This window comes from Benincasa hispida, chromosome 3 (genome assembly GCF_027475165.1).
Source record: "Benincasa hispida cultivar pf3 chromosome 3, pf3_genome.v1.1, whole genome shotgun sequence".
Classification (NCBI taxonomy): domain Eukaryota; kingdom Viridiplantae; phylum Streptophyta; class Magnoliopsida; order Cucurbitales; family Cucurbitaceae; genus Benincasa; species Benincasa hispida.
Window position 1 is genome coordinate 61958113 of NC_143480.1, and position 14274 is coordinate 61972386.

At 32.8% G+C, this 14274-nt stretch overlaps 1 protein-coding gene across 1 annotated transcript; it reads right to left on the reverse strand.

The window, feature by feature from the left end:
• Positions 1–538: 538 nt before the first annotated feature.
• On the reverse strand, positions 539–1988 carry LOC120074536 (putative F-box protein At5g04010). The gene is made up of 2 exons (XM_039027690.2): positions 1586–1988; positions 539–1115 (listed from the first exon to the last, which is right to left on the reverse strand). Exons 1-2 carry the CDS (start codon positions 1974–1976, stop codon positions 649–651), a joined length of 858 nt encoding a protein of 285 aa, XP_038883618.1. The 5' UTR covers positions 1977–1988; the 3' UTR covers positions 539–648.
• Between the last annotated feature and the right edge of the window lie 12286 nt (positions 1989–14274).

Genomic DNA, 14274 nt, shown 5'->3' on the forward strand with positions numbered 1-14274 from the left:
TTAAATTAAAATAATATATATTTGAGTGATAAACTATAATACGATAATAAATAATAAAAACGATAGTAAATAGTAAATACGGTAATAAATAAAAATTTTGATAATATATTTGAGTGATAAACTATAATACGGTAATAAATAATAAAAACGATAGTAAATAGTAAAATTTTGAAATAGTGATAGTAAATAATAAATAATGTAATAAATAAAAAATTTAAAATAGTGATGAAGGTACTTAATAAGTGGTTTTGAAATAATTTTTATTATAATAAAAGATTATTATATTTTGATGATAACCTTTACCTTAAAAGATCCTTAAATTTTATTATTTTGAGATCAAAGTATATTTAAATGTATAAGAGTAGTACTTTGTTTAAATATATAAAAGTAGTAGTTAAATACATCTCAAAATATACTTGTCGAACAAAAAAGTCTATAACAAATTACGATAAAAAAAAAATATATACAGATAGCTCGCGACACAACCACACTTTAATTATAACAAAACTTTAAGAACAAAAAGAAAAACAGCTAGGTATATTGATCATAGATTGAAACTTCAAAGATTTCTACACACAATTATACAACATAATGAAAATAAAAATTTAAAAAAAAAAAAACATATTTTATATACAATGAGTTTAGGGATTACACACTCGCATTGAACAAAAAATGTTGCAAATACATTAACCCATCATCCAAACTCACATATCTCCAACTCACAATACTCATCATCCCCACACTCACACTTTCAATCCTAACCTTGCTTCCTCCTCCATTGTTCCCACGCAACCCCAGTTTCAGATCCGCCACTATGCCGCCGCTCACGACGTTCGAGCAGCACCCCGCTGCCGGAAGCTCCTCCGAGAACCACCCGTCGGCTCTTGGAGCCATTCCCACTCTTCCTCCACATTCAATCATTGTAAATACCCCCCTCCACCCTTCTAACACTAGGTTCCACACCACCTCCACCTCCTCTCGACCTCCGATCACCACCGGACCCCCTTTATTGCCATTGTCCCCGTCAAGATTTATGTCGAATTTGAATAGCCCGTTCCGATCCACGGCTAGCTCCCCACCGTGCTTCACGACGGTGAGGATGGACTGTGGCGGAGCTAGAAATTTTCATAGAGAACAATTATACTCGAATTCTAAAATATTCGAATCTATTCCGTTTGATTTCCTATTCTTTATGGTTTCTAAAATGTAATAATTTATTGTTTTGAAAATTTATTTATTCTTTTCTTCCTCCAATTTTCTTGAATATTTAGTCCAATTTTAAAACCAAAAAAAGTTTGAGGTATCGTATGATAATTATTTAAAAATTAATAGTATATTTAGAGAGTAATTTTTAAAATCACTCCAAACATGTTTTTAATTTTTTTTTTTTTAAAAAAAACTAATTTTGAAGATTGAAATTACATTTAAAATTGAATATTAAAAAATTATGTTTTCGACTAATTTTAAAAATTACATCTCTTAAAACTTATAAAGCATAATTATTGATGTGTTATCTATTTCTAACAATATTTTGTAAAAATTAATTTCATCTCTAAATTTCTTCTTTAACGTATTAAAAAATTACCTTTATCTTTTTCCACCAGTTCGTGACCTACGATGTACCTATCTTTATCGGTAGAAGAGATACTAATGACGAAGATGAGGTCGGAGAGGGAGAGAGTGGGTTTTGAGGGAGCGGGACGGCGACGAGCAGCAGCAGTGTGGCCGAGACCAAAGAGGCGGCGGAAGGACACAGGTGGTGACGTGGGGGCGGAGGAGGAGATAGCAAGGTTAGAGAGAGAAGGGAAATTGGCGGTGAAAATTGGCTCCCAAAGGTGGTCGGAGGCCATAGAAATGGACCAAAACTTGCAGACGCAGGAGGCGGTGGCCAGGGTTTTGGGGTCAAGGCGTTCGGCGACGAGAAGAAGCACCTCCCAAGGCGGCGGCGAAGAAAGTGATGGAAGAGGTGGTGCCATGAGGAAGGATAAGAAAATAATCGGTTTGGTGAAGATTCGATTTAATTCGATTATTTATAGAGTGGGAAGATTTTATTGGTGACACGTGGAAGTCAAATGTGCAATTGCATGGAATCAATTTGCCACGTCATACTTTTGTTAGCACAGGGGAAGTTATCTAATTATCTAAATTAATTTTTAGATTTGGTGTTTTCTTTTTGTTTTAATGTGAACATTTTTTTTCGGATGAAAAACGGAACGCCAAAAGGCCATACAAAATAGTTAAGAGCAAATACCAACCTTTTATATATTTCATCAAATTGTCCATTTATTTATCGCGGGACGAATTTACTTTATATTTTTTTAAATATATATACTTTTTATTTGTGTGTGATGAAAATTAGTATAATTATAATGAAATTATATTGATAGATCAATTGTAATAAATCTAAATCACAAACATAATTAAATTATTTTGGATCACATTTACTTAAATTTACAAATCTGTCAACATAACAGTAAATGTGATAAATTCATCATTTTCATATTGTTACCATAATAATATTTTTAATGGTAACGATAAATGTAGTGGAAATAGTAAACACTGTAGCAAATAAAAAAAATGATGAATGTAAAATAGTAAAAACTGTAGTAAATAGTAAATACTATTTCAGTACTATAGCAAACGAGGGTCTATATTAACGATAGCTAATTGAAGATTTTGAAATAATTTTAAATGTAATAAGAGGTTGTTATTAAATTTTGATGATAACCCTTACCCCAAACGTTTCCGTATTCTCTATAAATCCATCACTTTTTAACCAATTTAAGGCTAGTCTTTTTGAAGAGGTAAAAAGTTACTAGAACACTTTATACTTTGATTAGAAGACATTCTTGAATGTCGAGAGAAAGTGATTTTGAATATGAGACGATCGTGGCATATTGCAAATTAGATCTATTAAGAGGTCAGAGAATAACGACATTCTACATTATTTTTATTTTTTCATTAAATATAAAGAATTTGTTGTTTTATTTTAAATATATTTTGTTCCTTTTCATTAAAAACCGATAATATTATGTTTCTTCGGCGGTTTGGTTGGGGCACACATTATTTGTCACCAGGCCAGATACAGAAGCGACTAAACAAGGCACTTTTCCTTTTTCTCTCTTTTTTTCTTTTATTTTTTAAAATGATTTGATTGTATATATAATAATATATGAATTACTCGCCACGTATAGTTATAATTTTTTTACTTTTTATTTTTGTTTTTTATTTTGAAAAAACATATGATATTTAATTTTTATTACATTAATTCCTTTTTAATTTTTCTCACACACACATGTATATATATATTATAGTACATTTAGATCTACATGTATATGAATATTAAATTACAAATTTAGTCACAAAGATTTGAAATTCGTGACTAATAAATCTTTAAACATCCAATTTTAACTCTAGTCCATTGTAAATGATCAATAAATATATAAATTACTTCAATTTTTATATCTAATAGGTTTTGGAAATATTAAAAATGTATAAAAAAGATAATTGTTTTATAAAACAAAAAAGCTATGCATCTAATTGAACCTTATACCACTGACATTAATAAATCTTTTGGTGTCTATCACTTATAGATATTGTCAATTTGGTATATTTGTAAATGAGTAATTTAAAATTTTTTGCTACTAATAGATACATTAATTTTAAAAAGATGTCCAATCACATGTATTAAGCACGAAGTTAAATTTAATATTTAATATAATATTTACGTTTTAACATTTTCAAATATGTAAGAGATACATTACATTAGAAATGTAGATTAACATTGCAATGAAGTTTTCTTTTTCCTTTATTTTGTAGTGTCTTTATTTATTTTTTATTATTATTTTTTTTTATAATATGTGAAGTGGAAAAATTAAACTTCTAACCTTAAAGTTATAATACAAATACTATATTAGTTGATAGTGTGTATATTTATGAATTTTACTTTGAGTTTATATTTTGGTATTGTGAATGTGTGACTGTATGTTGTACTAAGGGATTGGTGTATCCTCTTGAACAGGATGTTTTGATTCTTAAATTTGGTAATTCAAAATTTTCTTTTAGTCATTCATATTTTTATGTTACCAATGCTTTGAAAAGTGTACTTTAGATTTCATTAAATTAATTACATGACCCAGAGCTTTTCTAATCAGGAAATGATTAAAAGTATATTTGGGTTGACTAGAGAAAAAATATTTTTCTTTTTTTATAGATACTTTTATTTAATCTCTTTTTGATAAAAAAAAAAAAAAGGTTTAAAATACATTCTTAAAGTGTTCCAAAATCTATTTTGAGTGGTTATCAAATACTTCAAAAATTTTAATATAACTTATTTTCAAAATTAAACGGCTGAAAAGTTAAATCAAACACATCTTAAGGTTCCTATAAAAGCATTTATAAGAAGTAATTTAATGTCATGTATGCTGTTATTGAAAGGTTTAGTTTATAATATTGCATGAGAAATTATGAACATGTCTGATATATCTAAAAAAGAGCTATTCCTAGCTTAATTCGGGCTCGTTATTGGATTTTATGTATCTATTTCCCTATTTTGTGGGTACCGAGCAATCAAGAGATAGAATTGGCAATTTGGTGAATAACGAGGTTAATTTGGAGCAATTTAGAGTTGATTTGAGCATTCAGACTTCAAAGGAATCAAAAAGACCAAAATGCCCCTACTTCAGCGTCACAACGCTCACCTTATACGAAGCCTCGACGCTTACTTGACGCTAAAGGGCAGTAGCTTGATGTGCGCGGGAGCGTTGCAATGCTACTCCTAGCGTTGTAACGCTTCGAGTTGGCAACAACGCCAACGTTGCAATGTTTTTCCTGACGCTTGTGGCTTTTTTGTCGAGCATTGCAACACTGTTTCTAGCATTGAAACATTGCGAATATTTCTATAAATACCTCCCTTCGTCTTTAGGTCAAAATATGCTAACTTTTGAGGACTGAATTGATGGAGGCCGAAGTTAAGCCTCGATCTTCTTCTTTTCCCTTCAGATTTTAGTATCTTTAGGTTAGTTTCTCTTTTTGTTTTGGGTTGTAATCACCGGGTTGGATGTGTATCTCAGATTTGTCTATGAATTAAGAGGTAACTCCTATCTAATTTCTTTGGGCAAGAGCCCTATGTTTAATTTCTTGAAGGATTTGGGATGATTTGATTGAACCTTAATGGATTTTTTTATAAATTAATCTGACAAATTAATTTATTGAAATTCTTGTTTGCAAAATCGTCATAGCCTGTGCATATATTGATTGATTTAGTTGTGCATATTAGAATCGCATGTGTAAAGTCTAGACTTTTTTTGACCAAATGCATGTATGCCCTAATATAATCTTTTCCAAATAAATCATGTTATAAGATATGGATTTTTCGACTTGTAGTATGTCTCAACAATTGAACTCTTTCGTAATGCAATTCAATCTTAACTTGTATGTCGCTAAGAAGGAAGAGTTGTAAATTGAATTAGGGTTAATTTGGTTTAATTCGAACTTGGCTAATTGGGCTATTAGATTTTCTAATAGGTTGAGGGGTTGATAGATTCAGTGTAATTAATTGACGCCTAATGAAAGAAATTGCATAGGATGTTAGCATAAATACTTTAAATTTATATTGAATAGATTAACCCTGGAATCATTCATGCCAAATCGTCAAGAATAATAACATATCAGATTCTATTGAGAAACTAATGATAGCTTCAATAGGATGATAAATGACTACGATCTTCCTCAATCAAATCTCCGAATACCCTTAGTGGGATCTCTCTCTAGATAGACTGAGTGCTTATTGTTTTGGTATATAGGGGACCAACCCTAAGGTTTCTTTATATACTAGTTCAATTAGAGTTCCCATTAAATTCTAATTAACTAGGAATGGGTTTCTACCCATTATGTCCATACTCAATTAAGAATCTAGGGCCTTAATTAATTAGATAATATAATAGGGCCCAATCTAACAAAATAACTTAATGTGATAAATTATTAATCCACATATATAGCCCATACTTTAATTAAACATATTATTATTTAAATATGTCTAACAATCTCCCACTTGGGCTATGTCTATGTACCTGATATAATTAAATCACATAAACCTTAAGCACGCATAAACAAGTTATTTCAATAATAGAATTCTCCTTTAGTTCAATCTGGTCCATCTTCTGTATTAGCACGGAATCAATGCAACTTTCATTACTACCCTTGTAACCAAAACCTTCCTTGATCACCAATTCCAATATATTCAATGACATAGTTCAAGTATGGATGGATAGCATGGAAACTACATGTAAAGTGATCTAGATCATGCCTATTTCTAACTGGTCCAAATTTCTTAGTGAGATCATTCTTAAAACTTTATGCTAAACTGTATTTGCAAAACCACATGCATGATAAAAAAGTTCAAATAATAAAACTTAAACCATCAACTTTATTCTATATAGAAAATAAACAAATTAAGGTCAAAGAACATCCTCAATAACAAGCTCTCACTAAACCATGAAATCAGAAAAGTGACTAACACCCATGTGAGTAACATGCTCATGAAAAACTTTAGGTGGTAAACCTTTAGTCAATGGATCTGCCACTATAGAGTTTGTTTCTATGTGTTCTATCGAAATTTGACCATCCTGAACACTTTCTTTAACAATCAGAAACTTTACATCTATATGCTTTTGTTAGCGTTGATGCCCTAAACTCTCGTTGGGTCCTGTAGTTTATAAACACTATATTGAGCAAACACTTGTGATGTAATAATATATGATATTTTCTTCACTGTTATCTATGGAACATGGGATGTTTTCATTGCTTTACCACAAACCAATAAATTAAGATCTTTGGTTGTCATTGTAACTTAAGCATGTATGTGGAGACATACGGGTGGATCATGCCTTAAGTGATAACCATAATGGTATGTAGTATATGGATATAGGAGGGAAACCTTATCTTGGTGACACTATGGATACGACCCACTTTGTAGAGAGCTACAAGTGTTGTGACTTACTATAGATGGTCTGATCCTAATCATTCATGTGGAGACATGGGAGCGGGGGTATCCTGTACAAAGGAATTTGTATAAGATCAAACCACGAAGCGTTATAGTCTCTTTATATAATGTCGTTTGTGACCGAGACTTCACTTCACTAAGATGACCATAGGTAATATGACCTCAATCCTGAGTGAGTTGGGAACTCCTGCCTTTGAGGGCGGTCCTTTGATTTGCATGGGTGCGAGTGGTCAGATTGCCGACACAAACTTACCACTTTGGGGATTTTTCTGATTGGGGAGCTGGGAACTCAACTACATAAGATGTAATTCACTCATTCTTCGAAGTAGGGGTAAATAGATAGGTTGCTCCCTTCAGGGCTGATTCTGAGGCTTGAACAATGTGGCGCCACACACCTTCTCATGACCTGAGAGGTGTCCACACATAATAGGACTATGTTGTATTGTTCATTAGAGGAATCAGTGGTGCTTAAGGAGTTAGATGTAACTATAGGGGCAAAACAGTAAATTGGCCCAATTGTACTTACGAGCATCTGTGAAGGGTTATCATACTGTTGATTGGTTATATCCAATGGACACAGAAATATATCCGTGGTGAGAAGAATACAACTGTTGGTCTTTAGTGAAGTGCCTGGCAGTTAACGGATGGTGGATCTCGTGGCTAAAGAGTTTAATCAACTATTCACGTATCGTTGGAGCTTCAAGCCACAGGTTCATAAGGTCCCCTTGGTAGCTCAATGGATTCAAGTTGAGAATCAGTATTTGGGTTAGTTTGAAGTCTTCAAATTGACAAGAAGGAGTTTGATTATATATGATATGATTAAACTGGTCAATTGTATATAATATAGTTGACATGATGTATGAGATACATTAATTGGAGGAAAAGGATATAAATATGATTTATATCTAGTGGAGGAGAAAAAGACTATGGTTTATATGTTGCATATGATGTGATATTAAAACTATATATTATAAATATAATATGATAAATTGGTTATTATATTTATTTATATTTAAATAATTATGAGATAATTGTTAGTGGTTTTCTTCATAACCGTATGTGAAACTAGGATGTTGTATTCAGTTTTGATAACTGAAGGATAAAATGAAAATAACTTTCATTTTGAAAAAATATTGGATAATCACTTCAGATTTGTACACTGTCCATCATATAGTTAACGACAGCCTACACGATAGCCTACACGATAGCTCAAGTTTTCCTAAACGATCGTATACACGCGCAGTCGACCTAAATGATCGTATATCTTTTACTAAACGATCGCGCACGAGAGCGAGATTACCTAAACGATCAACTCGATTACCTAAACGCCTTCCCTCTACCAAATCCAACAAAGCGCACACCTTCTGGATTCTCACTTCGAGAATACTGAGGTTACTGAGTGGTGGTGTCCTTCTTGCTGCTTGTTCGTGTAGAAGACCGTTCGGTGGTGAGCGACAGCGAGATTTAGTGGACGATTGTCTTGGCGTGCATAGCGACAACGAGAGGTGCTGTTCCTAGCGAAACCAAGAGAAAGACAGAAGAAAGGTTCTTCAATGGTGAGTTTTTCGGTTCTTTGTATTTAATTAGTTTTCTAAGTATGCCGTAATTTGTTATGAAATGCATAACATGTATGTATGTTTATGAATGCGGTTTTTCTATCACAATGAATTTGTAATGATCTTGCTTCCGCTCATGGGTCCTTTTTGATAAGAGTTCCTTCAGTTTTGACTTTGTATTGCTTCTATTGTTGTTGGAATATATTATTGTCCACTTATTGTCACAAAATAATTTTAGTGGTCTTTTTATGCCAACCATTATCTGCAGCCTAGTGAAAAAATTTCGCAACCATATTCCATGATTAAATGTCTCATAACATGCTATAAACTATGCAACCATGGTATGAGAAAACATAAGTGTTTGTTCAACACTTTTTCAGGATACAACTCCTCTAGCCAATATGAAGATATGGCCTGAAGTGCATTACAAGGTGACTTGGCATCCTGCATAATCGGAATCAGAATACCCAATGATCTCCAAAACTTCTGATCTTTGATAAGTGAGCATAATCTTTTGTTCTCTGTAAATACCTCAAAACCCGTTTGGCTGCTTTCCAATGATCTATCCCTGGGTTGCTCAAATATCTGCCTAACACTTCAACTATGAATACAATATCTGGACGTGTACATACTTGACTTCTAACAGTCGATACATATGGAACCTTCTGCATATCCTTAATCTCGAGTGTGGTCGTGGGGCATTGAACTAAACTAAATTTATCACCTTTAGTGATCAGGGTATCTCCTGGTGCACAATCTTTCATTCCAAATCTACTCAAATAATTTCAATGTAGTTCTTTTGTGACAATCTCAAAATACCTTGAGAATGATATCATAGTATTTCAATTCCTAATACAAAAGAAGCATCATCAAGATCCTTCATCTCAAAATTATTTTTGAGAAATCTCTTAATGTCATGCAATAAACCTACATCATTACTAGTTATGAGTATGTCATCGACATATAACACTAGAAAGATTGATTTACTCCCACTAAAATTTTGATATACACAATCTTCCACTATATTCACCTCAAAATCAAAGAAGGATATCACTTCATGGAATTTGTGATACCATTGACGAGAGGCTTGCTTGAGACCGTAGATAGATTTCTTCAATTTGAACACAATAGACTTTGAATTACTAGACACAAGTTTTCTGGTTGCACCATATAAATCGTCTCATCAATGTTCCCATTGAGAAACACAAATTTTACATCCATCTGGTGTAGCTCTAAATCAAAGTGAGCTACCAATGCCAATTATCCTAAAAGAGTCTTTTGATGAAACCAGAGAGAAAATTTCTTTGTAATCAATGCCTTCCTTTTAAGTAAAACCTTTTACAACAAGACGAGCTTTATATCTTTCGATATTGCCATGTGAATCCCTTTTGGTTTAAATATCCATTTACAACCTATGGATTTCACTCCTGATGGCAGATCGAAAAGTTCTATATTGTCTTTCATGGATTTTATTTCCTCTTCCATAGTACTTATTCACTTTTGGCAGTTAGAACTTTGTAAATCTTGTTGGAAATTGATTGGATCATCTTCCATTATGCCCACATCATCCTGATGTTCTTGAAGAAACACAATATAATCATCTGGAATTACATTTCTTCTCTCTAGTAGATCTTCTTAGTGGCACTTCTTGAGATTGTTGAGTTTAAACTTCAGGTTCAACAACGGAGACTTCAATGTTGTCTTGTTCTATAATTGATTTAATAGTGAAGTTAGAAATTGGAGCCTGAACATCATTTATAACCATATGAGGAAAAGAAACTAATTCTGCTTCAAAGACAATTTTCCTTATGTTATCTTCCCCACCAAACTCAACATCCTCAATATTGTGGTTGATGCCCTAAATCTCGTAGGGTCCTGTAGTTTGTAAACACGTGTATGAACAAATATTTGTAATGTAATAATATGAGATATTTTATTCATTACTGTCTATGAAATATGAGATATTTTAGTTACATTAACCACAAACTAATGAACTAAGACCCCTGGTTATCGTTGTAACTTAAGCATGTATGTGGAGATATACAAGTGGATCATGTCTTAAGTGATAACCTAAATGGTTTGTAGTATATGGATAAAGGAGGGAAACCTTATCCTGGTGACACTACGGATACGACCCACTTTGTAGATGTTACAAGTATTGTAAAATGCTACAAATGATCTGATCCTCATCATTCACGTGGAGACATGCGAGCGGGAGTATCCTATACAAAAGAGTTTGTATAAGACCGGACCACAAAATGTTTAGTCTCGTTATATAACACCGTTCATGACAGAAACTTTTATTTCACTAGGATGACCATAGGTAACATGACCTTAATCTTGAGTGAGTTGGGAACTCTTGCCTATGAGGGAAGTCCTTTGATTTGCATGGGTGCGTGTGGCCAGATTGCCAACTCAAACTTACCACTTTGGGGATTCATTTGATTGGGGAGCTGGGAACTCAGCTACACAAGATGAAATTCACTCATTCCCTGAAGCAGGGGTAAGTAGATAAATTGCTCCTTTAAGGGCTGATTCCAAGACTTGAACAATGTAGCGTCACACCTTCTCATGACCTGAGAAGTGTTCACTCATAGTGGGACTATGATGTATTGTTCATTAGAGGAATCAGTGGTACTTAAGAAGTTAGATGTAACTACAGGGGCAAAACGATAAATTGGCCCAGCTGTACGTACGAGCGGTTTGTGAAGGGTCATCGTACGTCGATTGGTTATATCCAATGGACACAAAATATATTTGTATTGCGAAGAGTGCAGTTTTTGGTCTTTAGTGGAGTGCTCGACAGTTAACGGATAGTGGATATTGTGATTAAAGAGTTTAGTCAGTTATTCACATACCGTTGGAGCTTCAAGCTACAGGTCCATAAGGTCCCCTTGATAGCTCAATGAATTCAAGTTGAGAATTAGTTTTTAGGTTAATTTGAAGTGTTCAAATTAACAAGAGGGAATTTGATTATATATGATATAATTAAATTGATTCAATTATATATGATATAATTGATTTGATGTATTAGATACATAATTGGAGGAATTAATATAAATATGATTTATATTAAATGCAATAAAGGAGAAAAAGAACTATGGTTTAAATATTACATATGATGTGATATTAAAACTATATGTTATAAATATAATATGATAAATTAGTTATTATATTTATTTATAATAAAGCAATTATGAGATAATTGTTTGGTAGTTAATTTTTCCTCCTTTAACTGATCAGGTGGGAAGTTATTATCAATTTTAATAACTGAATGATAAAAGTGAAAATTGTTTTCATTTTTCATTAGTACATAACATTCGATCGGGAAAAGATATAGCTATACGATAGCCATTGAGAGAGTGAACGATCAAGCATCAAGCATCGAGTTTGCTAGACGATCGAGTACCCAGTCTATACGATAGACTTAGCCATTCTCCCACTTACTCGATCGTTCAATTTCCCCTTCCCTCTACCAAATGCACATAGAGCCCACACCTCCTGGATTCTCACACCTAGAATACCAAAGTAGCCTCTTGGTAGTGTCAAGTTTGCTGTTCGAGGGTCGAGGATCGAGTCTTACTCAATTGTGTTCGAGGATCTAACAGTTTGTGATTTGCACTGGTTATTTGTTGCGTTCGTGCATTTGATCGAGTTTGCTTGGACGTTGGACTAGTGTCAATCGAGGGAATACTCGAAGAATAGTTCTTTAAAGGTATGTCACTCGATTCCCTTTGCATTTAACTTGAAAGCATGCTGTAATTTACTCGATGACACATAACTGTTGTTGATTGTTTGTAAATGCTTTGTTATTTCGCAATGGATTTGGAACGATTTGCTTTCGCTTAATGGTTCTCTTGTTTCAGAGTTTCTTCACTCAAGGAATCTAGCATTTCTTGTCTCAAACAATGATATAGAAGTGAGATCATAAAACTTAAAACCTCGAGAGCGCTCAGAATACCCAATAAAATAGCAGCTCTTAAGTCCAATTTTTCTCTCATTAGGCCTATAAGGCCCAGCCTCAGCTGGACAACCCAGATGTGAGGATTATGGGTGTTCAAGGGTTGGGTTGGGTTGAGTTGAAAGAATTTTAGACCCAACCCAATTGTTTGGGTTATAAATTGTTTCAACCCAACTAATCTTTATTAAAAAAATGCAACCCAACCATGAAATATTTGGGTTAGGTTGGTTCGGGTTAATCGGGTTATTTATTTAATTTTTTTTTATAAAAAGAAGTAAAATATAAATATGTAAAAATCTAATTTAATTGTTTTCATATATTGAATTAAGATTAACAACTCAATTTCAATTTATATAGTGAAAATTTTCTTTCTAAAATATAAAGAAATTGCTTTTAAGAATTGTTGAAGAATAAATTATTCAAAAAATATTGGAATTAAATAAAATTAAAATCAATATATGTATAAATAATTATATTATAAGTAATAAAAGAATATATTTTAAAGTTAATAATAAATTCGGGTTGGTTTGGGTTATATTAGGTGAACCCATGAACCAACCCAATCCATAAAATTTTCATTTATTTGAACCCAACACAACCCAACCCAAACCGTACGGGTTGGGTTGGGTTGATTGGTTTTTTCGGGTCATCGGGTTTTTTGAATATCCCTAGTGAAGATGCCTAATACTAGGTTTCTTTATGTCCACAGCTCATAAAGGGTTTTTAACTACTGCTTTACTAGGTACCCTATTAAGGATATATGCTGTAGTCTTTAATGCCTTACCCCAAAGGAATTTTGGTTGAGAAGGATGACTAATCATACTTCTTACCGTATCTTTAAGTGTTCCATTTCACCTTTTCGCTACACCATTCATGTTGGGTTTATCTGACATAGTGTATTATAGGACGATTCCATATTCCTCTTGGTATTTGGCAAAGGGCCCTGGACGTTGTTCACTTGATCCATCATATCTACCGTAATATTTACCACCACGATTAGATTTGACAGCCTTAATTTTTTTTTTAGAGTTGAAGTTCAACTTCAGCTTTGAAAGACTTGAAAACGTCCAAAGATTGAGACTTCTCATGAATTAAATATAGGTACCCATATCTTGAATAGTCGTCTATGAACGCAGTAAAATATTGTTGTCTATTCCAAGAGGTCGTAGGGAATGGACCACAAATGTCTGTATGTATTAGTTCTAAGATGTCTGAGCATTTGTTGACACCTAATTTTCTTATGTTTGTCTGTTTTCCCTTAATACATACCATACAAACGTTGAAGTTACTTAAATCAAGGGAATCAAGAATTCCATCTAACACAAATCTCTGAATTCTCTGTTTAGAGAGGTGACCTAAACACTTGTGCCATAACATAGCGGAATCCTCATTTAATTTATGCTTTGTACCACATGAATTAGATAACAGTATCTTGTTAAATGAAGCAAAAGAATCAAGCATATATAGACTATCAATTAAAGAACTGGTACCAATAAGCTTAGAATCTTGGAAAAGACTAACTTTATTATTTCCAAAAGAATAAAAAAAAACCAAAATTGTCCAAATTGAAAATAGAAACTCAATTCCATCTAAATGACAGTACAACAAAAGTCTCATTCAGATCCAAATAACAACCAGTTTTTAAAAGTAAATGTACAAAAAAAATTTCATTTATCTCGATATCAAGTACTTTTAATTTACCTTCGAGATTGGACATTTCTAAAATGTATTCCCTTACGGTCCCATTTCCTTTA

Excerpts from the sequence above, each read along its gene's own strand:
- LOC120074536 (XM_039027690.2), bottom strand. The coding sequence starts at position 1,976 with ATGGCACCACCTCTTCCATCACTTTCTTCGCCGCCGCCTTGGGAGGTG. Across the intron at positions 1,116-1,585 it reads ACTGGTGGAAAAAGATAAAG|CTCCGCCACAGTCCATCCTC; the intron begins GTAATTTTTTAA and ends GAAAATTTCTAG.